Genomic DNA, 26,783 nt, shown 5'->3' with positions numbered 1-26,783 from the left:
ATTTTTATACAAGCTACCTACTGCAGCTTTGAGTACAGCTATGTAGGTAAATTAACACTTTTTAATTGTAAGCTGACATATACTGTCCACCTTTATCCAATTGAAGTTATATGATGCTTACAGTGAGCAAAATATTCAAACCCAAGATTTTGTGTTCATGGGTGCACCATTCCATTTCTGTCTGACATATTTGGGATCTTACATAACATGTGTATCTTCATTTGAAATAAATATCAGCAGTGGGTTTGAACAGTGTTTGGAACAGGTTTGTAAGGACTGGTGCTGCACCACAGTGATTTCACATTAAAACACAGCTCGAAGTACAAGTTATCCTAGAGGTAGGGCACTGAACTTTTTAGGCTTAAAATTAGTCTTTAAGTTTGAGTTGCTTTCTAACTTACTGAGAGCAAGTGTTAGACTGTCCCGTCTCTGTCAGCCAGGTGGTTGTTTCACCAGATTTACAACATGCAAGCTTTAAATTGCAATAAGAAACATTTCCCCTTTCACACATTTTGACATGTTTTACTTCAACAACATGGTGTCACAGACACCATGTTGCACCATGCATGAACATGCAAGTCTTGTAGGAGCCCTGCAGGACCCAGTCTAACATTGTTGTTACATTGGAAAAAGCTCAAACTAATTCATTAGGAAATGCCTTATGTTGTTGAACACACTAATCCACAATCTCAAGAATTTTATATGTAATTGTCGCTCACCTTCTGCAAGTTTCTCCCCAGTGTGGGCCAGGCAGCCATTTTGAGATTTCTAACCATGGACCACAATTTGCATCATTAATCAATTATGAGAAGTGCTTCTTGGAAAAGAAGCTCAACCGCATTTCTTACACAATTGTTTCATCATCAGTTTCGCTGATTACTAAAGGAAAACCATCACACGTGTCCTTCGGTTATGTATGCATGTTAAAAGGTCCAGTTTTTAACATTTAGAAGGACCTTTTAAATGGACTATAATATTCATGTTAAACCTCCATGTTTCTACAGTAGCCCAAAGCAGATAAACCAAACACCCTTTCACATTTTTCAGTGGCCACCATAGTTTCTCCTACACCCTTGGAAGGATGAGCTGTATTCAAATAGTTGCAAGCTACAGCGTCACCGCTAGATGCCATTAAATTTTACACACTGGACCTTTTAAAAAAAGTTTGATCTTGCTCATAAACAATGGGGCCCTAGGTCCCTTCAGCTTGCCACTGCTCCTCTAAAGAACAGACAGTTGGTACCAGAGATAAAAACTAAATATGCTGTGTGACATGAAGAATTTTTGGACCACAACAACTTTTTCATAGTACCAAGAACAGTTGGAGGAACCATGTCCTCCCCCTTTTTTTGTATATTTAAACCTTAAAAGTGAGTAAAATAGTAGTAGTAGTAAAGTAGTAAATCTGACACAAGCTGGGAAAAGAACAGTAACTGCTTTTTGCACTGGTTTTATCAAAGCAGAGGATGTGCTGTTCTCTAGTTAGTGTAGCTATATCCAGCTACAGCTAGCGCCACTGTCTGAGACTAAACAAGTCCATAAAGTAAAGTAAAAGATGGATTTATACTTGTACATGTAGGGGTAACAGAATAGCAACAGAGCCTACAGACCTATAGCTTACATAGCCACTCTGCACTACAATGTGAAACACTGAATTTGTCAACTATACCATCAAACCCATGCATATACAAGAAAACAGCTTTTGAATAGTTGTCCACTGTAGTGACCGCCACGTTGTAAAAGACTTCACAAATACAGCAAAATGTTTTTCCAGTGGTTTAATACTTTGTTTTGTCTTCCAAAATCTTTCTGGAGCTGTTTCACTGCCACCTACAATTTATTTATTTCCAGCTGTGAACAGCTCCTCCGGTTGCTTTAAGTGCATTGCATTGTGGTAGAATACTGTCCTCCAAGAGCATACTATAGCTGTATTTAGCATGCACACCATCTGGTTTAACCAGACTTCATTTTATCACTTGTCCAGTTTTAACATACTACCTGCATAGAATTGTAGTATGGATTTGGGACACAGCTTGTGTTTGGTCAAGTGTGCCGCATGGGTTTTCCTCCAAGTTCCAGATGCTGGTAGAAATTGTTTTCATTGAAAACATGGGGTCAGTAACATTAACACCAGCAATGTTTTATCTAGTAAATGCATCTGGACCATTAATGACTGCTTGGAAAGAATTATTTTCAGTTGTTACTTACACAAAGCAAACCTTCCCATTGTTTCTCTGTCACAACACTAAATGAAGGAATGTAAAAAAAAAAATTATACTTTTGGGTATATGGGATTCAGGAAAGTTAAGTCTTCAGTCAGGCATATGTTTTTGCTCATATGTGACAGATTTGTTTTTCTCCACGACAGTGTGAGCTACTTAGGGTTCTGAAAGGTTAAGGTAGAACCAGTGTGTTGAGACTTTAAACCCTTTATTATGATTTGTTACACAAGCTGGTTTCTTCACTTTCCCACAGTAAACTAAAGTGGGTCTTTGCAGGCTCATTCACTTTGGGTAGTGGCACTGCACTCCAATGACAGCACCCTGGCTCCTTATGATGTGGCTCCTGCTTGACACTTTGGGGTCGTAGACCAGTGTGAAGGTATAAATGAAGGCTTTCTCGGTCATCTGAGGGAAAGAGAACTACAGTTTAAAAATCTGATTGAATGAAAGTAACATCAGTGCATTCTATATAAAAACCTCATACCACAAGTGTGCTGCCACAGCGGTGCAGCTCACTTTCAAAGATGAGCACATGAGACAAGTTGTCTATCTCAGTGGCTGGACAACCACCAAGTGTGACTTCCTCAGGCTTTATCAGCTTGCCGAGGCCCAGCAGGTCCTGGCTCACTTCCACCTGGATCCTACTCTCCCCACACCTCACGGCAACTGAGTAGGTCATCACCGGCTGCCGCAGCTTGAACCCAACAGGGGGCTTTTTCACCAGGTCCACCGGATCTTCTGGATACTTCCAGAGGATTGGTCCGCCCACTGGCTGGCGCTGCTTTGCCTGGAGCCTGCCAGTTTGTTGAGCAGACCATCTGAAGTGCTCTCTTTCAGGTCCCGCCACTGGCTCGGCTCCCACCTCTGCAGGCTTCTGCCCCAAGTAGGTTGTCACTCTCCTACTGAGTCCAGCATCACTAAGCCTGACACATGCAAGCATAAAGCTGATAACAAAGAGCAGCTTGGACCTCATCGTTGCAAACAGACCGTTTCTGTGCAGCTTCCTTAAGCATGACCACTGAGACAGACAAAGGAAGTGACTCCTCCCTCTACCTGATTAGCTGGATCCCTTTCCACACGTGTGGATCTCACAGCTGCACATCCCACACTAATTGGTGAGTCTGTGCGCTGTAGGAGTCTCAATCCTCCAGTGTTAGTCCACAGGTGCTCCACACATTGCAGACAGTGTTAGATTTGTTTCAAAAGGTGCTTTGGAAGAATCTAGAGGGCAAACTGAGTGTTATTTACACAGCATATGTCCAGCTGTTTAGTAGACATTCATTCATGCAAACCCTTATTTATTTGGTAAAACTCTCAGCTATTTCCTTCAGGAATTATAGTAAACAATAAGGCAAATCATACCAACAAATAAAGTTAGAATGTGTTTCAATAATATTACTTTATTTGACTTTCTGTGACTAGAAAAAGACAAAAATTTGGAAAGAATGATACAATAACAAGTGAATGTAAGTTGGCTAACAGACATTAAGCCTCATTATAATGATGTCCACTGATGTCAGGTTGGACCTTGGACGTCCTCCATCCTGCTGCTGTGTCTCCGTTCACACTGTACAGAGCGTAAGGCAGGTTGCTCTCTTGTTTCCTTCATTTATCTTTGCAAATGGCACGTTTGCGTAGGACGCCTGAAATAACGACGCATCTCAAGGTCGGGGGTGTGAGTGGTTACCATAGCAACAGTACCTAAGTAATGAAAAATGCATGTCACTCACGGATTGCAGGATGCTGCGATTTACTGGAGGGTGAAATGTATTATGTGAAGGTGGAAAAGAGTCAATACTTTTTTTAAACATTATCATACATCGTATCTTTTATACCCAAAGTTTCTTTTTCGTTAGAGCATAAGCAATGAGTGCTGTCCATATGGAATTTCAAAATGATCAATATATTATGAATAAATGAGACATTACAAAACAAAGGCCTTTTTTCAAATGCCCTTTTATATCTGATGGCATCACAGACACAGACCAATCCCTGCCCACTCACTTTTCAGCCAATCATATGACAAAATCATTTTAAAATAGAAATTGTTGTTAATAATAATATACTCCAATAAAAGTGTAACTTTAAAAAGAAGAATGACAACATAATAATAAATTAATAAAATAAAATGTAGTATTTGACAGTTTTACAAATTATTAATTATATAATTTACTCATATTTATTTCATATGAGCATTTAACATTACTGATTACACTAATTATTATTGTGTTTTTGTGGCTTTTTTTCTTACCTGTAGCTTTAAAGCATGTGCTACATATTCATATATCAATCTGTCCATCATTGTGTGTCTGCCCAGCTCTGCGTTGCTTTCTACCTGGATATTAACCTGCTCAAATGCTAAACCTGCTTCTTTTTTTAATTTTTCATCGGGATGGGGGGAACCAAGCTTTACTCTGACATTACATCTGTCTAACAGCTGCATTACAGTGTGTAGCCTACATTTAACACCGCTGCCCCAGGGGTTTGCCATGCCTGTCCCTGAATGAGCCATTGAGCCTATTGATGAACAGAGAGCATCAGGGTCACCACGGCAACAAGAAAGTAGACAGCAAAAGCCATTTCAGACAGTGACCAAACTAAATCGGCCCCTCTCCACTTTCAACCATATTTGTTGGTAAAATAAACACATTTAAAGAATGTTCAGAGTGAATAATGGAGCTCAGGAGTGATTGTGCATTGTGCTTTGACCAAAAAGTCAAAGCACAAAAGGAAAAGGAATCTCCCTCTAATTAAACTACAACACTGGCGCCAGCCAACATACAGCAGAGTGACTTCCAAACCAATTAATGTATGCAAACATATGTTTGCACCTTCACACTTCCTAATCAAAAATATTGTATTATTCATGAGCTGTGAGCACTAAAACAGGAAGGAGACGAGACAGGAGACAAGATAAATACTGTACCTCACATGTAGTACCTTAAAGCCAAATGCTTTGAATGAAATATGTGTGTAAGTGGTGTATATCCTTCCTTTCAGAGCAGCAGTGTGACTGAGAAGTGGTGTGTGCGAAGCTCTCTGCCAGCAGAGTTCAGTCAGGCAGCTGCTGGGCTGAAGGGTCTTTGGCAGGCTGTGTTTTTATGCATAGAGGGCAAATGAGGGCAAATCTATGCTAAAGTAAACTTTACAGTCCAGCAGCAACAAAGCCCTGAAACTACAATACAGTCTTCAGAAGTATATCTCCTGCTGCGCATAAGTCATCTGCAAACGGAACGTGTCACAACAGGGGGGCAGAAAGCTTGAGACCTGTCAGACCTGCTATTGTAGACGTCAAACTGAAAGTCCTGCATCAACCAAGTTCATCTATCAATTAAAACATTAAACTGGACCACTAGGGCTGCATAATAAATGGCCAAGTGCAATGTCCAAATAGCAGATCTAAAGCTTTTTTTATTGGCCCGTAACTGAACTTTAATAAAAGTGAGTTTTACTGTACTTTAATGGCAGCAGTCCATTTTTAGATCAGCTGCCCCGCTCCTCAAACACTCAGTATCTGATTTCAGCACTAAAGTCTAGACCAAACACAAAAGAGCGTCAATTAGCTTTCTATTTTTAGTTTTGGTGGGAAGTGAAACTGTATCTCTAGGTATGAAGCCAGATTATAAAGCTGTGCACCTGCTATAGCATCCTGAAACTCTTTCACACTCAGTGGCCCGTTTAACAACCACACCCTCTTATTAATACAAACAACAGTAAAATACATAAAGCACATAGAGTAAGTTGGCACGGTTTCTGCTGACTAACCATTAGGATGAATGACCAGGCACATACAAGAGCTAACAGGAAAGACACACGTATTCAAATAACAGCAACATTAATCTAGCCAACTGGACAACAGGAAGATAACACACAGCAGTAAAACGGTGACAACTGCGCTTCCTGTCAACTGCGGCTACAGATATTTCAGTTTTGACACCAGTAACAGAATTTCCCGCCATGTTGACCCGCCATGTTTCTACAGTAGCCCAGAAAAGACAAACAAAAACTGGCTGTAGATAGGGCCTTTCGCATTTTTTGTGAGTTTCGTGCCACCATAGTTTCTCCTGTACATTCCTTCCGATGACCTGCTGAGGCTGTCCTAAAAGCACAGGTTGCTCCGACCCAAGAGTGTACATTAAAGGGATGTTCACTGATCTACAGTATGACATTTCCCTGATATTCAGCAGCCTGTAGGAGTGCAGCAGCACTGCCAGTGCCAATCTGCCTTGAGCTACAGAGGCCTGTAATTGACACAAATAAAGTGCCGTTCACACAGCTAGTTAATTAGAGCAGATCCAGTCAGAAATGTCTGACGCTGAGGTAATAATGTGCCCATGCAAATTACTGGAATGAAATAACTGCTTTGAGAGACATTTTTTTGCTTAGCAATAAGCCTTTTCAGGTCTCGGAGTTGAAACCTATCAACCCATAGTGATATCACTTTGTTCTACCAGGCAGCATAACTTTTTACTGACTGAGCAGTCCATTGTTTTCCTGCAGAAGTCCTGGACTGATGTCTCTGACAGACTGAAAGTCCAGGTCGAGTCAACATTCTGATACTGATACGGTTATGCAACAGTTATTTAGGCCTCCGAGAGTGCAACTACAGTGAGCCCGTTAGAGCTGAAGCAGGGTGCTCAGATGGCAGCTGTTTCCTGTTGCTGCTTTACAAGCTAAACGCCTGGATATCCACAGACCTATTAAGCAATAAAGCTGTCAATTCAGAGCTTAGCAGAGCATCTTAGAGGAACAGGGAGAGCCTGTTGCTAATAGGGCGCTCATATAATGACTCAACAGGGCACTTTACACAAAATACAATGAGACTAACTAGATCCATGTCATGATATGGTATTACTGTTATTTCAGAGGCTATAGTTTGTATAGTGAGTCAGTGGTTGATAATTTGACTTTTTACTATCACAGATGTAGATCTATGATAGTAACAGAACAAGTTGTACACAATGTTTTTTTTAATTTCAGTGTAATTTAGTGTTGATGAGAATGTTCTTTTAAATTTCTTTTTGTAACTTAATAGAAAAGCCAATAAACATGTCTTGTATTGGCTTCCTTCCTTGCCTCAGTCTGTCCCTAAACACTCTTCTCTAGCTCTCTGATGCCACCTGGTGGCCACACACAGTGTGATAATGTAACTATAGGGAACCATTTGCACTATGTATGTGTGTGTATCATATTGTACCATTTAGCATCAGAAGGTTAAAGGTTTTGCGATTTGTCAGTCTTTATTACTACCTGGACGTTGTTGTAATTTCTCCACCTAGATCATCAGTTTTCCTTCTATAACTCTTATTAACTATAGCTGTAGACTAAAGATCTAATGCAACACCACTGTGACTTTGAATTGAAAATCATCATAGTTTAAGTCTAATCAATCTTTTTTCTTTTCATGTTTTAGTCTTTTTTAATAAAGAATCTGTTTACAACACTGGTACATTTACATTGTTTACAGGCTGTTTTCTCCATTAAGCCCAAGAGGCCTTCCATAATATCAGAAACCGATATCTAGCTGATGTTTGTATGTCTGACTGAAATCCATTCTGAGGGCCACACAGTGTGGTGAAACACATAAAAAAGTGCGCAGCTAAACGTTCACACCAGTGTACCATAGAAATGTTGACATAAAAATATCTGATGAGCTTATAAAATTGGGCCTCATGCAGCAAGTCAGCTCCAGATGCACAAAATGTTCTTAACCCTCCAATCTGCTCCAAGGTGTGCTGAATGATGAATCCCACTGGAACTTAAATTGGAGGTCTGTGGATAATGTTATTAGCATATGTAGCATAGGTAAAAATATCTTAACTTCAGCATTTAAAACCTATTTTTCTTTGTGTTGGGCAAACAATCTGCAGACTGAGTGTTTTGTTCTTATCTTGGTAAGAGTGCTCTCAACCACTCGTAACATGTTCTCTGACCTAAGAGAAGAGCAAAAATAAGAAAAAATGTGTTTGTATATCGCTTACAATAGGCCCATTGTTTTAGATTAAACCAGTGGTTTCCAACCTTTTTGGCTTGTGATCCCCTAGAAGTGAAGTACAGCTTAAAAATTATAAATGGCGAAACATAAAAATAGAAGATGACAATACATCAATTTTTTTATTCTGGAAAAACTCTAGCAAAATACACACATGTTGTATCTGTGGAACACTGGGTTTTCAGTTCATCATCAAATTTGTATTTACACTGATATTTTCTCAGATAGTGAATGTTAACCTTCAATAATGAAGAACGCAGGACAGCACTCCGGTGTGTGTTTGGTTAGTGTTTAACCTTGTTTGTCTCGTCGCTGAGGGACATCTGATACAAAATAGACACACAGCAAATACAAGTTAGATCAAATGGTTATCATATTTTCTGTAAAATATCTGAATATAAAACAGGAGTCAAAGTGTGCTCAGGTGTGTTCTTAACAGCAGGCACTTTTTAGAACCTGCAGTGTCTCTAGTTATAAAAGCCTCTCCAGTACCAGCAGGTGCAGTTGAGGCCTGAAGCTATGAGCAGGATGACCAGCAGGGTGACAAACAGCCCGAAGCCAATGACAGTGGCAGCGACGGCCCAGATGAATGTCCTCTTGGACGTGTCAATGAGTGGTGACTTGAGAGCCATACGTGCCCTGCGAGCCCGGCGGCGGTCCTGTGGAGGGTATCGGGCAAGGTTGACACGCTCCATGCCCAAAGAGCGGACCAGACACGCCCTCTGGTGGCTCAGCTGGTCAAAAGTGTGTTTCCCATGGTAGTGGCCCATACCACTCTGACCTGGAGGGGTCACAAACAAGTCTACAGTCATCTCTTTTTAAATTAAAAACTACAATATGAGGTTACTGTGTGAAGATGAGGTGGGTGTCTTCACACACACTACCAGCCCAAAGCAGTGTATGTTGCTTCATGCCAAAAGACAGCAAAGGGAGAAGAAAGAGGATTTGTGACCCAACTTGACAGCAGGAGTTTCATCTGGACTCTAAAGCAGGTCCTCTGTACTACAGTCCTTATCAAAGCTAACTGCACTGTTGGCCTGGTGATTTGACTTTAATACCAAACTTTAGGCTTCAGAACGGTTCTCCACAAACCACAGGGTGAAATCACACTGGATCTATTCAATGTTTATATCACGCTATATCATCAGTCTCGTTCACAGCCAATATTGTTTTCCATTTTTGGGGCTTTTTGCAGCCAGTTGGCTGTTTCAGCATTACCAAGTGATGGAGACAAAGTGTCATAATTTATCACCTTTGTACACATTTATTAGTGTGTTTTTCATTTTTTTTATTCAATGGGGCTGCAACTAATTGCTATTATCAGTCAATTCTTTTTTAAGCTGGAACCACCAAATGTCTGCATTTTTAATTGATAAATGACTTAAACGTTGTAATGATTATCAAAAGGGCTGTTGATTAATTTCCTGAGAACTGACCTTTCAGGTCCTATTGTGAAATTGTGTGTGTGTGAAGATGTGTAAAAAGTGGTGGATGGACCTTTAATGTCACCTTGTTCAGAGTGCACCTCTTTGGTCTAATCAGGATAAAAGTACTAGAGGGGAAACATGGGCCCAACAAATAAAGTTTACCCTGAGGGCCCTTTAACAGGTTAATCTGACCATGCCCCCATGATGAAGTCCACCTAAGTCAACATACACACAATAATGTATTAAAAGCTCTGTGATGGTTCTTACCAACACCACCAAACGGGAGTGAGCTAAGTGTGTAGTGCATCATAACGTCATTGACCGTCACTCCTCCACTCGAGGTCTCCTCAATCATCCTTTTTACTGCCTGAAAGAGACAGAAGGGGGAGAAGGAAGATAAGAAGAGTTACTTTAAAGCATTAAAACATGGTTTGAATCTCCTGTTGTTTCCCTTCACCTTTTTATCAGAGCAGAAGATATAGAGGGCCAGAGGTTTCTCTCTCTCGTTGATGAAGCGGATGGCATCGTCCATGTCACTAACGGTCACGATGGGCAGCAGGGGGCCGAAGATCTCCTCCTGCATCAGCCTGGAGTGAGGGGGCACGTCCTTCAGCACTGTTGGGGCTGCATGTACGACATCAACGTTTATTAAACAACAGCACAATCAACATAATGCTCCGACGTATCCACAGAGATGGGGACAAGTCAGCTCAAAGTCTCAAGTCTTTGCAGTCAAGTCAAGACTAACAAGTCCCAAGTCAAGAGTTTTGAGTCCTAAACAAGTCATAATGTGCTCTTCACCAAATGTATGACCGACAAACATAACATTAGTCTAAAGTCATCAAATTTGTGACTCGAGTTTGACTCCAGTCCACACCTCTGTTTACTACCACTGTATATTCCTACCAATATAGCGCTGCGAGGCGTCACTCTGTCCACCCACCACAGGAGTGTACCCCTCCATCAGACCCATGACTCTGCTAAAGTGACGCTGGTTGATGATTCGGCCGTAGTCTGGCGAGCATTTGGGATCGGCGCCATAAAATTCCTGGGACGGATGAAAAAGGTTGGGATGAACCTCCAGACTGTGCTCTCTCATTTACATTAGGATGTTAGCTAGGGTTAGGGTTTAAATGACGGTACCAGTAGAGTTTGTCGGATGCATTCCACCACTCGGCCCTGGATGCAGGGCTCACACAGGATGTAGTCTGGAGCGATGCACGTCTGGCCGCAGTTGACGAACTTTCCCCACGTGATACGACTGCACACAGATCAGGTATTTCAGTGTTTTAAAGCTTTTGAGGAAGTCACATTCAGGTACATGTATGCATGTGTAGCTCTACCAAAAGACTATACCAATTTCAAGCTTTTATTACCTTCAATCAATAGTGACAACTGAAGAGTCACAGGAACTGTTTTCAACCCTTTTCCAGACCACTATGTAAGTTTTACAGTTTATTTTCTATCTTGCAGCCATTTGTTTTCATGTGATATAAATAACCTGGAGAGGCTTGAAATGTCTTGAGATACAGTAGAGCTGTTCTTGGTGTTGCATTCCAAGACACTCTGAACTCTTGTTATTTGGTCCCCAAAAATCATTGCAAATACAATAAAAATCAGAAGAGGAATTTGATGAAGAGGATTGTGTGATATAACATGTTTATTTTTTATTTTTTATTTTTTTAAGATATTTCTTCTAATTTTAGATGTAGGAGTTGATTATTATTATTATTAACTATTATTCAGTGTGACAAATTCTTAAGCAGGTTTCATGTCTCTGTCACTAGTGATAGGCAGAACCAATTTGTTCCTCCAAGTTGATACATGTCAATGAATCAAACTTTTTGACTTTTTCAAAATGTGGTGTCAGTTAATCTACGACAGCTAGCACTCCCTGCTCCCAGTAATCATGTACAAGTTTACATAATAAAGATAAAATATTCATTGTATTTAATGCATTGATTAAGCATCCCACTTGTATGTGTAACACACCATGTTACACAAATATAATTTGACTGCATCAATTTATCACTCTTCCTGGGCGAGTAGCAGACGTCCCACTGCCAGTTCCAGTGAGCGGTTCATTCGGTCTCATTCAGTGTGGGTGAGTGGAGCTGCCAGGCTCTGGACTGAGTGCTGGACTCAACTCAAGGTACTCACTGACATCCTCATTCAAGACAGTGTTTCCCACTCATTCAGTGATTGTCCCACTTTCTATGCCTTTGAGCGACTGCACAACCGTAGCAGGCAGCATTATCAGTACCCTATGATAACAGCAGTGTTTCCGCTACATGGTAAAGCTTGACTTGTCTCTACTCTACTCGCTTTGGGTATCTATTCCATTGCAGATACATTGAATAGTACCCCCTCGATGTAGGCAGAGCTGACTGTCAGATCAACACAGCCTAACTTCACTGATCTGTTTACCTCTGCACCACTCTCTCTCTCTTTTACTTATCCACATAGTAACTACACACACAAAAAGGAGCTGCCACTCTTACAAAGAAGGATATGAAAGGCTCCGAAGGAAGGTGTTCTGGATACGTCTGCACTTCGTCAAATGACTACGGTGTGGTTTTGTGGGTTGCCAATCAGCCAATCAGTGGTCTGCAATGTTTAACGTCACCTTTTAGTATCAGCTGATGGTAGTGGTATCAAAAAAAAGTTCCAGGTTCCAGGTACTAGGTAGGAGAGTAGAGGTGAGCCGTACCATGCGGTGGACATGTGGCTTATGAGTGGGAAAAGTCTAGGATTCATGTCTTTCATGAGCAGTAAGCATTGTACGTTCGACATCACTATTTGTTATGCGATACTGAAAGAAATGGAGACAGATGCCTGCCAATAAGGTAGGAAATTAATCTTTCTGTCTATTGTATACTTTGGAAAATTGAGTGATGTAAAGTCAAGTATAGTATTTGACTGAAATATGCAAAAAAAAACACATCATGGTCCTTTAGGCGCTTAGAACTATTGATACCAAAATCGCCTCTGTGTCCCCTCTGTGGCTAAAGTGGTCAACCTACACAGGCCACCAAAGCCATCAAGTACACAATGCTGTATTCTTAGCATAAATCATGAGCCAAAATGTGCTGAAACAATTGATAACATGCAGTGGGGTAGTGCATGATATACGCAGTTATGCAGAGTATACCCAGTTATTTTTCAGTTTTTCTGATGCCCATCATTCAGGGCTAATGCTAATTTCATAATGATCCTTCCCCGCCTGAAGTTAAGCTAATAAGCAAATACTGGCCTATTTTGGTTGAGCTAAATATGCAAGAGTAGTCTCACATGTCACTGTTTATAACACAGGATGTTTATCCTTTGCTGGATGACCGCTTTAGAAAAAAAACTAGGGCATAAATTAAGTATACCCACTTCTCCTGGCACCACTACACCACTGATAGCATGTGACAGTTTACTTCGCTGTGTATGACTGCTGGTGATATGGGCTACTCTGATGAGTGACATGTTACCGGCAGGCGATTCTGACGTCACAGTCTTTGTCGATGTAGCAGGGGCTCTTCCCTCCCAGCTCCAGGGTCACTGGGGTGAGATGGCGAGCTGCAGCTTCCATCACCAGTTTGCCCACTGTGCTGCCGCCCGTGTAGAAGACATGATCAAATCTGAGCTTCAGGAGCTCCTGGGTCTCTGACACTCCGCCTGTCACTACTGGGTACAGCTCCTGGAAATAAACAGTAAATGATTTTATAATGTCAGCTACGCACTTATGAAAAATATCAAGCAGTCTGAAAATGCCTGACAAGTTCCTGACTCATTCAAGATGACATTAGAACTTAGAATGAGTCACCGCTGATGGAGGGAGTCCCCTCATATAACATATCTGTGATGTATTGTACTGTGCTGGCACAAGGCTTTGACGTTACTGCAGCCATCAACAATAGCAGCTGTTGTTCAGACCTTGTCCAGATAGCGAGGCAGCAGAGCCCGGAGGAGGAGGGACGAGTACTCGCTGAGCTCGGACGGTTTCACCACAGCTGCGTTGCCTGCGGAGAGAGAACACAGGTTTCTGTGAATGAAGTGAGATCACTGAGTGACGGAGAGCAGACAAGTAGGAGGATGAGAATGCAGAGCAGGGGATGCTGTCAAGTTCACTCTGGGATATTTCTCTCTCAGTTTTTATCAGACTTGGGCTGCAAAATACAAGTTTGACCAACATGGGGTATTATTTTGGTATTACATTATTTACCAAGAAAAGAGTGAAAAGGGCTAAAAGCTGTCAAGGATCAAAACCCTAAATCAACAATTTGAGGCAAAATTGTTTTACTTCTTCAAATGTGTTGACATAAAATACTGGTATGAGAAAATGAATTAAAATACAAGTAATATCAATATGTGTCTGAACATAACCCCCATATTTTGAAAAGATGAGCTCTGCTAGTTTCCCACATCATAGATCTGAAGCAGCTGATCAGGATAACAAAGTGGTGGGAGGCTACTAGTTCAGAGCTGCATGCTGGGTGGTTTCTGTCAGTCAAATCGACCACTGACTGAGTGAGTGAAGGGTTAGGGTTATTCACTCACTCATTTTGAGTGTGATTGGGCTAACTGTTGCACAGTTTATTTCTACAGTTTAGTGTAAAGAATAAAAATGTGTCTTATTCGAGAATAAAATAACATATTAAACAATGTATGTGAAGTTTAGGTGAAGGTAAATGAAATACTGCCCAGGCTAAACTGTAAAAAACAACAATATTTTTAGAAAGAGATTTTATTTGATAAATATTATACTATATTTCTATACTTTTCCTTTATCTTATGTCTTATATGTTAGTTTTTACTTGTGTGATTTTCTTTGCATACATGTTTGAGCATTGTTGGAGGGAGTCTGAGAATTAGGAATTTAATTTACAGTGACTGCTTTGTTGTTGTGCAGATAACAATAAAGAACTTGATGAATCACTCTATTTTAGCTCTGCTATAGTCTCCACCAACTCCAGGGAAAAGTAATTGCTGTTTTTCACACTATACACAGTATTCTCTGCCTGCTTGTTCTAATACTTAATTGAAGCTTCAAGATGCTACATAGAGTGAAACATTTGAGCCAAACTATTATTATTCTTGCACCATTTCATCAAATGAAAGTATTCTCAGTGTCTTTTGAATCTTTGTGTACACACTACCTCCTATTTAACCCGACATATTTGATATAATAGGAAGCTGTGGGGTCTCCACTAGAATGTAAAGCCTGACACACTCACGGATTAGTTGTTCCTGTCTGAGACCTCTTTTCAGGGCTGTGTGGGTGTTTGCAGACTGTGATTGGATGATTTCTCTATCACTCTCCTGTTAGGGACTACAGGAAAATGACTGGAGTTTTTGAAATTGCAAGTATATTTTATTTGGACCCTACCTTTGACTTCCCTCCCCCTAATATAGCAAAATCTAGTGCTGGTTTTCCACTATTATAACAAAAAAGGCATGAGGCATGAAAATTAGGCATGAATAATTCAAGATGGCTTAATTTGTGTAAACAGAAGTGAAATGTTTCTAATTTACACAAAACCAACAAAAGGCTAAACATGAATTCTAAACTAGACTGAATTGTTTCCCCTTTTGTTATAATGCAGAAGAAAGTTATGAAGCAAGAGGTATTAAAACCAAATAACCCTGTCCCTCCCTGACCTCCCTCTAATAATTTATGTACAGTCCCTTTTTATATTGCACAGGTTAACATGTGACAATTACACCTTTATCATTTTATTTCGGCCTGGACTTTGGTGACTTCACTTAATCCCCAGTATAGCTGCTCCACCCATCTCCAACCTGAGCAGAGATCTAATCAGCAATGAATGGAGGGGTTCTAAGGAGGTGCTGAGGGACTGGAGACAGAAAGGTTCCCTACCAGCAGCGATAGCTCCAACCAGGGGCAGGAGGGTGAGGGCCCAGGGGTAGTTCCAGGCCCCTATGATGAGAACCACTCCCAGGGGCTCTGGCTGGATATAAACCTCATCTGATATGGTGAGGAGGTTCTTCTCCACTGGCCGAGGAGCCGCCCACTCTGCCAGCTTCTCTATAGCCAGCTTTATCTCATTTTCAATGCCAATCAGCTCCAGGAGCGGTGTGTCATACTGGCTCTGTGGGAAACACAACATACTCAACATACACAGACATACAGTATATGACACATGCAGCAGTGTGCTGTGTCTGTTTCCACTCACCCTGTTGATGTCCTGTTTGAGAGCAGTGGAGATCTCGGTCTCTTTCTCAGTGATCATCCTCTGCAGGGCATGGAGCTGCTGCAGTCTGAACTCCACAGGCCGGGTCCTGCCACTCAGGAAGGCCTCCTTGGCCCGCTGCAGCGCCTGCCTCTCCATTCAGACTTCTTGAGGACGGCAAGGAGCTTCTTCTGGAACTGTACACACACACAGAAGGCAGCAGGCCTGTCTGTTAGGAATGTACAGTAACAACAGTGACAAGCCAGCGTCATGCAGTCATGCTCTGCTCATATTTAAAGCCCCCATCCAGCTTTTCTCTTTGTTCCTACAGTGTGCTGTTTGAATGATGTCTGTGCAGAGTTTGATACTAGAAGGATGTTTTCACATTCATCTGCTGAAAGTGGAAAGTTTCTCTGTGCTCATTGAAAATCTGATTTTAAGGGGCGGGGCCTACCAGCATGATTTGTGACATCATAAAATAGTTAGGAAGTCAGTCCTGTCCATTATACCAGACTGTAGCATGTGTGAGTAGAAACTTGAAGCCCAACCCCAGTGCACAATCCACTGAGATTGGACTTTACAGTGAAGGAGGAGACATCTTGTGTCCAGCAGGAAAACTTTAGAAATAAACAACATTTGCATATTCAGAGATTCTGGGATTTGAGGTAGAAGGAGGCGATTACTTTTAAAGGGTTTTAATGTGGAAATTATCAGATCGTATACCAGACACACATTATTGTTCCAAGCAGACTATTTGCATATTAAAGCATGTCCTGGAGGGGGCTCTTTAACTATTTACCGTCAAAATGTCCTGGTATAACTTCTATCTTATGACCCCCTTCCTCTCTAAACATATGTCTATCTAATAAACTATAAATGTCACACAGCAAGTCATCTATAAAAATGCCCAGGAGAACATAAATGCAATGTCTTATTCAAGCTCATAAATAGCAATGCCAAAAGATAACACAAGTGACAGTTCACAAAATACTAGCTATGAGACAACACTAAATATTTCCTACAAAGCAGCTGATCAACTGCTATAATGTGCAAAACAAATATGAAAACAGCTAAAGAGAAGAGTTAACTGGATGTGGTAAAAGTCACATTAAACAGTAAGAATAATATGTTATTTCCTATTTAATCTAGATTTTTTTCTTTTTCTCCTTAGTCCGACCTAATGTTAAGTGCTAGACTTTTTAACATCAAAATACCATTTTGCTTTTTATTGAATGCAAATATGGCTTTTGTATTTATAATATTCATGCTCCTTATCAAAAATCCTCTTATTTTGTCAAGTCTTTAGAAAGCAAAAGCTATTAGGTCTATGAAAAGGCTATAAATGTAACTATTATTTTCTATTTAAGGCTCTTGCAGTCTACAATGACTTTCCTACAGTGTTTATGTTTAAACACCTTGTTAAGTCTTTCTGGTTGAATGGTGGTTTTAGTATTTGATATGATGTGCAGTCAGAACTCTTCATCCCTCCTGGATGTCGGTGTTGAGCTTTAAAAAGTTCCACTGTTCGATATGAATTCTTACTTCATAATGTCTGCGCAGTCACGATAAGTGAATTTCGTGCATAATAAATAACTCACCGCAGTGCTGCTTTGTTTTTACAACTCCGGTCTACACAGGGCTACATCGAATATCATGTGATCACATTATCACTTTAATGTTTTCATTCTGAAAAAAAGAAAGAAGAGTATGTAGACTTACCTATAGGATCAACTCAAACACACATCCAGTGGACTATATTAAAAATATGACTTCAACACTCCACCACTGATCTGATCTGAAAGCGGTTCAGATGTCGCTGCAGCCGCACTCACTGACTGACTGACTCTCATTGTACACTGTTCACAAGTTAGGCTGCTCCAGGATCAGTTTACCGGGAAGCTGCTCACTGTGACCACCAGCTCCATCTGACCGCCTCAAACACACAGACCCTTGATAACATCAGAAACCCCCACCCACACACACACACGCACGCACACACACACACACACTTTCATTCAATGCACTACTTTTAATGTAATAATCATACCTTACCTTGTACAAAAGCCTGTCACTAGTGTTCCTTCTTTTACAGCCTTGAGTTGAGCTAATTTTTTACTCAGTCATCATGGAGGTCAATGTATCCTAATAACAGCTTATAGTAGCTATGTCATAAATTACAAAAACCTTGGGATCTTGTTAATAATAAATACGCCACTGACTGTAAAGATACTCATTTTGTTCAAAGTGAAAAACAAAAAGTCAACAGCAAAACAATGGATCATATTGTTGTTTAATTGCCACAAACCACAAAACTGGCACTATTCAAAGCAGACATGCCATGTTAGTCATTTGTGTGTGTGTTGATATTGTATGTGAGTGAATCACTGCATCACTGCTACCTAGCTTCATTAGCAGTGATGGAATGATCCGTTAATTAAAAATCTATCATTAAAATCTCAATTTACCAGGTTAAATTAAAATACTACACATTATATTGCTAGATAAATAATGTAAAGCCATAAATACTACAATAGCAGCTTAGAGTGTAGCAGAAAGTAACAGACCTTTTTCACAGCAACCATTTTGACATGAAACAGTAGGGTAAACACAGGTGTTATCAATGATGGTCAAACAAAGCCAGGGTGCTGTTATTGTGCATGTTGGCTCACCAGAAAGACTCTGCCACAATAAATGGAGCCCAACCTAAACTGGTATCACTGGTAACACATGTGTTTACCCTACTATTTCATCTCAAAATGGCTGCAGTGAAAAGGGTCTATTGTGAAAAACACATATTTATAAAGATCACAAATCAGTCAAATATGCCTACATGAGTGAGAAATGAAATGGACCAGTGAATGAGGAGTGCTGTAGGCCAGGAGTCCACCTGCACCTTACGCAGGGTTGAACTCAGGCCACCAGTCTGTGCTCCTCAGCCTCAGCGCAGGAATCTCTGCAAGAAAACACAAAGTCAGTGTGAAGAGACGGGATCCAAACTGTTTGAAATACTAGAGGTAACAGATAGTTTAACTGTTCGCAGAGTGTGGATGTCAACAAAGGTGGTGGGGTGGACCAAAACAAAAGGGGGCATTTAGCAGAGGGGAGTGATGCATGCTGGGTAATTAAAAGGAGGGTAGATGAGGGGGCATTGTGCGGTTAGATTTCCTGGACAACACTGCGCATTGTCTACCGGAGACAAAGCCATTGTTGTATGAGGGTACAGGCCTGTAGGACTGTGGGTATGTGGGGGGGAGGGGTACTCATATCTGGTTATCTTGGGAAACTGTATTTATCATTATTTAAAAGGCTGTAAACAGTCAGCGCACAAACACTCCACTGTCAAAAAACACTCTTCGATTGTTATGTAAGACGTAACTGTTGCGTAAAACATAAATGCTTCCTGCTGTTTAGGTGAATATTGTCCCTTCAGCCATCCTGTTGACACACCAGTACTGATTATTAGTAATAAAGGCTTTATTCAGTAATAATTTATAGCTGAATAACCTTGGGAGAGACAATGGGACAACAAAGTGTGTCAATTATTACCTAGAATTAGCATGGGGGTGGACTGACCGTGACGCACAGTATGCGGACTATAAAACAGAGACTGGGTAGGACTAGGAAAGTTTATTGTATATTTTCTAATATTTATTTTTAATGATATCGTGCTGCCACGCTTGCATGGTGATGGCCAGAATATCAGTGTCTTTATTAATGTGAATTAGCAATGAATCACCCTCATGCAAAAATCATCATCAGTAGTAGCCTAAATTTACGCATATTTCATGATGAATATATAGAAAAATAGACAGGCATGGCAAAAATAGCATATTGTCAGACCACCCACAATTTCACAAATCATGTTTTCAGGGGAGCTCATGTCTCATTAAGAGGAGCCCAGCTCCCCCTGGCTCCCCTGTAGTTCACACCCTGCTTACAGATAAACCTGTTCCGTAAGACAAGCCATTCATGACGTTTAATGGCTCATGTGGTCTACGGCAGGGGTGGACAACAGGGTCTAATCCCACCAAACAGGAACACACATCCAAACCATTTCCCATTTCCCAAAAAATATAATAATTGGAAAACCCTTATTTTAAAGATAGAACAATTGACAGTATTATATAGAACAATCGTGCCATTAAGGTCACAGCACTGACCTGAATTATGTTGTTCTCATTAATTTACTGTAAGACACATCAGTTCATGTTCACACATCGGTGAGAACAGTGGCAGTAACATTTGCTCTAAAACAAGAACACTGGTCCCAACTGATCCTGGTCTTGACTCAGAAACAACCAGACTTGGTTTTGGAACTTAAATGACTTACTAACTGTGGAAATGCAGTGAAATACACAGACGTTGCACCAGGTCCAGCACACAAGAACACTGCAGATAATCCTCCTTGAATGTGAACAGCTTAAAGGATAAATCAGGTCACATTCTATATTTCTCTTATTGTCAACCAATCCCATGAAAAGACCAAAACCAACAATGAATTGATGCTACTAACGAGTATTATGTGTATCAAAGCCTGATATATCGTATTCCTCTGTGCCATAGAGCTCCACTCTTGTCCAGAACCTATTAAAAACACATCACCTTAATAACTGGATGGAAATTACTGAGTCTTTTAAACAAATAACACAATATATTTGAAAGTGACAGACATGGTATTGAGAGATTGACAAACACACTGCTGGTCACAGTCTTTTTATGGGATTTATTAATTGATTGAGATTCAGAATAATGCCAGATTTATGCTTTAATACAGGTAATTGCATGGTGGCCATTAAGGCAACAGTAGTGTTACTAGCCTCAGCTGCCACTGGCAATGTTGTCAACAAGGCTTTATGGTACTGTTGCTGTTGTTTGTCTCGTTTCTTGGACAGCTGTGTGAGAGGCTTGTTCAAAAATCATATGGGAACAGAATTAAAGGTAAAGTAATCTGACTTACACTAATAATGGAGGTGGCACTTTTCTACAAATTAATAATGGTGACACTTACGGCTCATAATTTCCTGGAAAGGAACTAGTTTGTATCTGTAAATTCATCATTTGGGACTAATTATGAGGAACATCAACTGGTACACTCTTTAATGTTGGGGCGGTACTGATTCTACAGATCCCTGCTGATGGGGAAGAAGCCTGAGAACCAGTTCCTGACTGCTAAGTTTCAGTTTCAAAATGCTCAAATACACTTCTCGCTGACACTATCTGATAAAGTGAGGTCTGTAATAACTTGAGAAAGGATCAGAATGCAATAAGGAATGGGCATTGTCACACCCTGATTGGCCAAGAGGGGACAGCACCAAGCTCAATCCTTGCTGATGCTGTGTAACAGGTGATCTCAATAACCCTCTAATCACCTCAGAGGAATGTTGACATACAGCTAAATATTATATTCCATTTCTGTATATACTATATATACTATAGATCCTCCTAAATGTTACACACTGGACCTTTAAATGCTAGAATAATCTAGAGAGAGATCTTTTAGTCGTTTCACAGCAGTTTATCTGAACATGCAAGAAAGTGAAATTAGTCTGCAGGGAAGCAAATACAGATCATAAAGTGCCCAATAATGACAAATATTGAATAAATATTTACTTAGGTTTAAATGCAGTGGTTCTTCCAAGGAAATTTCTCTGGAAAACAGCAAATATACTGAACACAACTAACTAAACTCACATAAATATCTCCCTTTTTTAGTACAAAATTGAATAGTCCTTTCCAGGAAACTTTCTAGGAAACTAAAGACCTGTAAAATAAAGCATTCCTGACACCAAAACAAAACCTTTTATTCCAATTTGGACTGGACTGCTATATTTTACTCCCTTTACCTGCACCACAAATGCTGCCAAGCCAGTGAACATGGCCAGCAGTGCCATGCGCCGTAGCCTGCATACGTTGACATGCTTGAGCAAAAAGAATCGAGCCCATCCCAGCTTTTTGGCGGTGTGAGGGGGGTAACGCATGCTGTTTATTCCCTCCATCTTCAGCTGCTTGATCAGACAGCTGCGCAGGTGGCTGAGCTGGTCAAAGCTGTGCCGGCCGTGGTAGCAGCCCATACCACTGTTACCTAAGGAAGAGGTGGGAGGATAAGTCAGCTGTGAATGTGTGTCAACGTTATTCCTCCAGGCTTAATAGCTGCAGTTCGGTTGAACACTCACCCACTCCTCCGAAGGGCAGAGCGCTGACAGTGAAGTGTACCAAACAGTCATTAGCCAGCAGAGCTCCACTGGACGTCTCAGCTATCACCCTTTTGATCAGCTGTTTACCAGACAGGAACAGGGTGAGATAATCAAACAGAACATCTAATCAGCATCACCGCATTTTAAAATCAAAGCCACTTGAATAATGGGAAACAAACATGTCTGCTGGTGATTGTTTACCTTGTTGTCATTGGAGAAGACGTACACAACCAGAGGTTTTTCTCTCTCGTTAATAAACTGGATGGCCTCGTCTACACCGCTCACTGTGATGATGGGCAGCAGAGGCCCGAAGATCTCCTCCTTCATCACTTTGGATTCCCCCGTCACATCCTTTAACACAGTGGGGCCTGCAAGTAAACAGAAGAAGGGGCTCATTCTGAGAGTATAGGCCAAGATGATAATGCTTTATACAGTGGAACACACGATATAGGGAATTTATTTGGTTGGACAGTTGTAAGTATTCTGGCAAGAAATAAAGTATTTGTGTTCAATGATATTGTAATTGCCTGTAACAGTTGCATACACAAACATAATGTACACATTTCTTTTAGTGACCAACTGCTCAAACACACCACGTACCTATGTAGCACTGGGACTCATCACTGTCTCCACCAACAGCGACTGTGCTCCCCTCCATGAGGGACATGACCCTCTTAAAGTGCCGCTGGTTAATGATGCGTCCATAGTCCTCAAAGGTTTTTGGATTATCTGTGTAAAACTCCTGCAATGTGTGAAATAAAAGAGAAATGATTGTGGTCTCATCATCAGAGGGAAAACTCAAACATTTCTCTCCTTATAAGCGTATAAAATAGTTACCATGTATCAAGCTATGGTTGCTATTGTTCAAATATGGGAAATACACCAAACAATATAATGACTACATTATTGTTCTAGTGCGTAAGCAGTAACTGACATAGTAAAATAAATCTTCATTTTAGACCCACCTTGATGCTCTTGTTGATCTCTTCTACTACTCGGCTCTGGACGGAGGGTTCACACAGGACATAGTCTGGAGCGATGCACGTCTGACCACAGTTGACAAACTTTCCCCATGTGATGCGACTGTATTGGGAGAAAACAATCATTTTTCCAGCATACTGTGTTGTATTTGTTAACAACTGCTGTGTTTTGGGGATATTTGAGGCTTCAACGGAGCTCACATAATGGCAGAACGTTACACTCTGCTACACTTTACAGTTCGGACTGACCGACACGCGACAGTGATATCACAGTTTTTGTCAATGTAGCAGGGGCTCTTCCCGCCCAGCTCCAGGGTCACTGGGGTGAGGTGGCGAGCTGCAGCTTCCATCACCAGTTTACCCACTACGCTGCTTCCTGTGTAGAAAATGTGGTCAAATCTTTGCTTCAGCAGCTCCTGGGTCTCGGACACTCCACCTGTCACCACTGGGTACAGATCCTGCAGAGAGTATAGGCAGTCATTAAAACTCAGTGTACATCCACAATGAATGTAGATGAAGGTATCACATCGAACACAGTTGGAGGCTCACCTTGTCTAGATACTGAGGGAGAAGCTCCTCCATGACCTTGGCAGAATGAGAGCTGACCTCAGATGGCTTTATTACTGCTGCATTACCTGAAAGTTGAATGAGAGGCAAATCCCTGAAGCTGTTATCAATCTGTAATGGTCAGTAATTATTTTGTGATTTTAAAGAATGAAATTCTACAAGTTGGTTTTTCCACCTAAATTTGATTTAGCTAAGATGTAGGATTTAGTGACATCTAGCGGCGAAACTGCAGATTGCAACTATCTGCATGCCGCATTCCCATCAAGTGTGTAGGAGAAGGTAAGGGAGTGGTGGGAGTGAAACTTGTGAAAAACAAGAAAGGCCAGTGTTTGGGTTGTCCATTCTGGGCTGTAGAAACATGGCAGCGATTCAACATGGCAGACTTCGTAGAGTATCTCTATAGATAAAATTGTCTTATTGTAAGGTAAAAAAAACAAAACACAATGATTCTTATATTCAACTGATTTACACTAATGGAAACATACCTATGAATATTATATTCCATTTCTGACAATAGATCCTGGTAAATGTTACACACTGGACCTTTATCGGCATCTTCCTTGACTGAGCAGTAACGTTAGCTAGCTCACCTAGCACCACTGAGATAGCTAACATTCAGCTACGGTTCGCAGGTGTAGTTCGGTAAAAACAAAATAATTACTACTAGAAATTGGCCCCAACAAGGTCTGTGGATTATCTTGAGTGACCGGGTCATGATTTCTCGATAGAGACCTTTTTTTGGCGCTTTGAGCACCATGAGCTGAGTGCCATCTGGTTCCATTATATTAGAGAGATGGCAGACATGTCTCAAACGCATCAACTTACATCAAAGCAATCTGGTTGAATAAACAGCACTACAGGTAGGAGGAAACATATGGATTTTGGGGTGAACTGTCTCTTTAATCTGACAGCATTCAGTCTAGTCTTGTGCTGTATTGGAAGAGAAGCGTTACAGGTCTTTATAGAAGGACTGCCATCGTGATTTATCCATCAAAGTGACTAGGGCACTTTACAGACATGTCTGAAAGGGGCTTATAATTGTTTCTGAGTCTCTGGTGTTGCTTTGGTGTTGGACTGCTTTAATAGCACCAGTACATTAGGTTGTGTATGAGTATATGTGGTACCAGCAGCGATAGCTCCAACCAGCGGCTGGAGGGTGACGGCCCAGGGGTAGTTCCAGGCCCCTATGATGAGAACCACTCCCAGAGGCTCGGGCTGCACATAAACCTCATCTGTTATGGTGAGGAGGTTCTTCTCCACTGGCCGAGGAGCCGCCCACTCTGCCAGCTTCTCTATAGCCAGCTTGATTTCTCCCTCCAGCCCCAGTGTCTCAAACAGCTCAGTCCCGTGTTCGCTCTGAAAGCCAAAGGAGGGACAAAATCCAGTGACTATGCTCTGATTTATTCATTTGTTAACTCATGTTTATTGATCTGTTCGGCAGATCAAAGTCTAATCATCATCTGCAGTCCCTGGTCAGAAATGAGAAGATCTCCAGAGTACAGAGCAAACAGTGTTGTAACACCATGTTGGGTATCATTTACTTCATCTACACAGTTTCTCTATCACAATTTATGTGATAAATGGGCAGATACACAAAATCAGGCAGATATGCTTTGTTGTCAATATATATAATAAATTTAACCCATGTCAAACACTTGTCTAAAGACATTAACTACATAAGTGGTTCTAGTAACATCAGTGTGTTCTCTTTCAGAAATGAGGGAACATTAGAATGATCCTACAAATGTTTAAGAGGAAGCAGGAAAAATACCACCAAGATTGAAGATCCATGTTCTGATCAATAACTCATTTGAATGATTAATGACCATTTTAGACCAAATCGTTGTTGTCTCAGCTCTACTCAAGCTGGCTGATGAGGTTGCCTACAACTCATCTAGTCAAATCTCCAGTGGCGGGTTTTAGACATAAGGCAGGTCACCTCTTAACACAGTCAGCTGGTGAACTGGTAGAGTTTTGGATGGAGGAAAGAGAGGATCACCAGCTCCAAATTTTCAACCATCTTGTTTTTTATGTTTTCACCATTTTGTAAATAGATGCAATGGTAACAAGTCATTATCACTATCCTCATTCATATCTTAAGATGCTTCAAATTATGTTCGGCTACAAAAAGAACCTGACAAGCCAGCAGTTAGATGTTAGATTAGTTGCTTAGAGTTATTATAGTTATCATTTTTCATTAGTTTTTTTATTTTGTCTTTAACTTTTGTTTTCAATTTTTGCTCATGGTGGTACTGTTGGGTCTCTGTAAATGTTAAAAGGAGTTCGGTCTAGACCTGCTCTATTTGAAAAGTGTCCTGAGATAACTTCTGTTATGAATTGGCGCTATACAAATAAAATTGAATTGAATATAAATACATAACAACCATATAGTCTGCTACACAGGAATTCCTATTACAGTGAATGAGTGAGTGATTTCGGGGCAGGAGAGCATCAGACACAGAAAGATAATAGGAAGGGCCCGTTTGGTTGCTTTCATGCTAATGGCTTCACTGGGTGAATTAATTACAGTCAGACCCTGCTCTGCTAAAATGGACGCTTCACATGACACACACACTTTACAAACACATTGCAGGTTTAAAACACACACACACGAGTGCATGCAATTACAATAAGACAAGACTCAAATGAATATCTGCTACGACACACACACACACACAACAAAATGAATAAACACCACAATTACAATACGACCAAGGACGGTAAATGAGCGTCTCTCTCTCCCTCTCTCCCTCTCTCGTGCTCTCTCTCTCTCACAACAACCACACCAAACACACACAGTCATTCATATTATAGGGATTGCAGGCAACACACAAGATCAATAAAAGAGAGGTTTAAATGAGATTCTCCCTCCATCTCTCTCCCCTGCTCACACAACACATAACACACACACACACACTCTCTTCCTGTCGGTGAGTGAAGTGTCAGGTTAAGCAGAATGAATGGACTCGCTCTGAAAACACAAATTGCAAAGTAAACAGATTAGAGTGAAAACAGACTCCTCCACTCCTCCACCCCCTCAAACCACTCCATCTCTCCATCATCCATCCTCCTTGTCTCTCTCTCCCTGCATCTCTCTCTTTGTCTGTTTTTTTCTTTGTCTTCCTCCCTCTCTCTCTCAGCCGCTGCAGCATTTCTAACAGCAGGATTTCAGCTAGCAATCAATTTTTTTTAGTGGAATCAAACTCAATCACTGGCAGCGGT

General features: G+C 40.9%; 3 protein-coding genes across 5 annotated transcripts in view; all 3 read right to left on the bottom strand.

Moving 5' to 3' along the window:
* Nucleotides 1–2,413: 2,413 nt before the first annotated feature.
* LOC118341909 (zona pellucida sperm-binding protein 3-like) lies at nt 2,414–3,243 on the bottom strand. Its single transcript, XM_035680325.1, has 2 exons — nt 2,707–3,243; nt 2,414–2,627 (listed from the first exon to the last, which is right to left on the bottom strand). The coding sequence occupies exons 1-2, from the start codon at nt 3,193–3,195 to the stop codon at nt 2,505–2,507; spliced, it is 612 nt and encodes a 203-aa protein (XP_035536218.1). The 5' UTR covers nt 3,196–3,243; the 3' UTR covers nt 2,414–2,504.
* Nucleotides 3,244–7,778: 4,535 nt separating this feature from the next.
* Nucleotides 7,779–17,741, bottom strand: LOC118342186 (aldehyde dehydrogenase, dimeric NADP-preferring-like). 2 transcript variants are annotated; one of them, XM_035680657.1, is made up of 10 exons: nt 17,540–17,741; nt 15,824–16,017; nt 15,508–15,739; nt 13,563–13,648; nt 13,118–13,326; nt 10,785–10,902; nt 10,548–10,689; nt 10,099–10,265; nt 9,909–10,008; nt 8,276–8,995 (listed from the first exon to the last, which is right to left on the bottom strand). In XM_035680657.1, the coding sequence occupies exons 2-10, from the start codon at nt 15,977–15,979 to the stop codon at nt 8,682–8,684; spliced, it is 1,524 nt and encodes a 507-aa protein (XP_035536550.1). In that variant the 5' UTR covers nt 15,980–16,017; nt 17,540–17,741; the 3' UTR covers nt 8,276–8,681. The 2 variants fall into 2 exon arrangements, with proteins under 2 accessions (XP_035536551.1, XP_035536550.1); XM_035680658.1 differs by lacking the exon at nt 17,540–17,741 and having other exon boundaries at nt 7,779–8,995; nt 15,824–15,982.
* A 353-nt stretch (nt 17,742–18,094) lies between these two features.
* The window catches only part of LOC118341951 (aldehyde dehydrogenase family 3 member A2-like), an 11,308-nt gene continuing 2,619 nt past the window's right edge, over nt 18,095–26,783 (bottom strand). The window contains exons 3-11 of one of the 2 annotated variants that reach the window (XM_035680374.1): nt 24,686–24,917; nt 23,544–23,629; nt 23,244–23,452; nt 22,980–23,097; nt 22,615–22,756; nt 22,216–22,382; nt 21,994–22,093; nt 21,664–21,902; nt 18,095–18,773 (exon numbers count right to left, since the gene is read on the bottom strand). In XM_035680374.1, coding sequence (XP_035536267.1) covers nt 18,759–18,773; nt 21,664–21,902; nt 21,994–22,093; nt 22,216–22,382; nt 22,615–22,756; nt 22,980–23,097; nt 23,244–23,452; nt 23,544–23,629; nt 24,686–24,917 — 1,308 coding nt within the window. In that variant the 3' untranslated portion in view covers nt 18,095–18,758. Of the gene's footprint in view, nt 18,774–21,322; nt 21,903–21,993; nt 22,094–22,215; nt 22,383–22,614; nt 22,757–22,979; nt 23,098–23,243; nt 23,453–23,543; nt 23,630–24,685; nt 24,918–26,783 lie in introns of those variants that run through there. The other variant, XM_035680373.1, reaches the window with a different exon arrangement.

This window comes from Morone saxatilis, unplaced genomic scaffold (genome assembly GCF_004916995.1).
Source record: "Morone saxatilis isolate NCDOM2014 unplaced genomic scaffold, NCSU_SB_2.0 Contig8, whole genome shotgun sequence".
Lineage (NCBI taxonomy): Eukaryota > Metazoa > Chordata > Actinopteri > Moronidae > Morone > Morone saxatilis.
Note: the sequence above shows the minus strand (reverse complement) of the source record. Positions and strands in the feature narration are given on the sequence as shown.

Excerpts from the sequence above, each read along its gene's own strand:
- LOC118341909 (XM_035680325.1), bottom strand. The coding sequence starts at position 3,195 with ATGAGGTCCAAGCTGCTCTTTGTTATCAGCTTTATGCTTGCATGTGTC. Across the intron at positions 2,628-2,706 it reads GCTGTGGCAGCACACTTGTG|ATGACCGAGAAAGCCTTCAT; the intron begins GTATGAGGTTTT and ends TCTTTCCCTCAG.
- LOC118342186 (XM_035680657.1), bottom strand. The coding sequence starts at position 15,979 with ATGGAGAGGCAGGCGCTGCAGCGGGCCAAGGAGGCCTTCCTGAGTGGC. Across the intron at positions 13,327-13,562 it reads TGCCTCGCTATCTGGACAAG|GAGCTGTACCCAGTAGTGAC; the intron begins GTCTGAACAACA and ends GTTTATTTCCAG. Across the intron at positions 10,009-10,098 it reads TCTTCTGCTCTGATAAAAAG|GCAGTAAAAAGGATGATTGA; the intron begins GTGAAGGGAAAC and ends TGTCTCTTTCAG.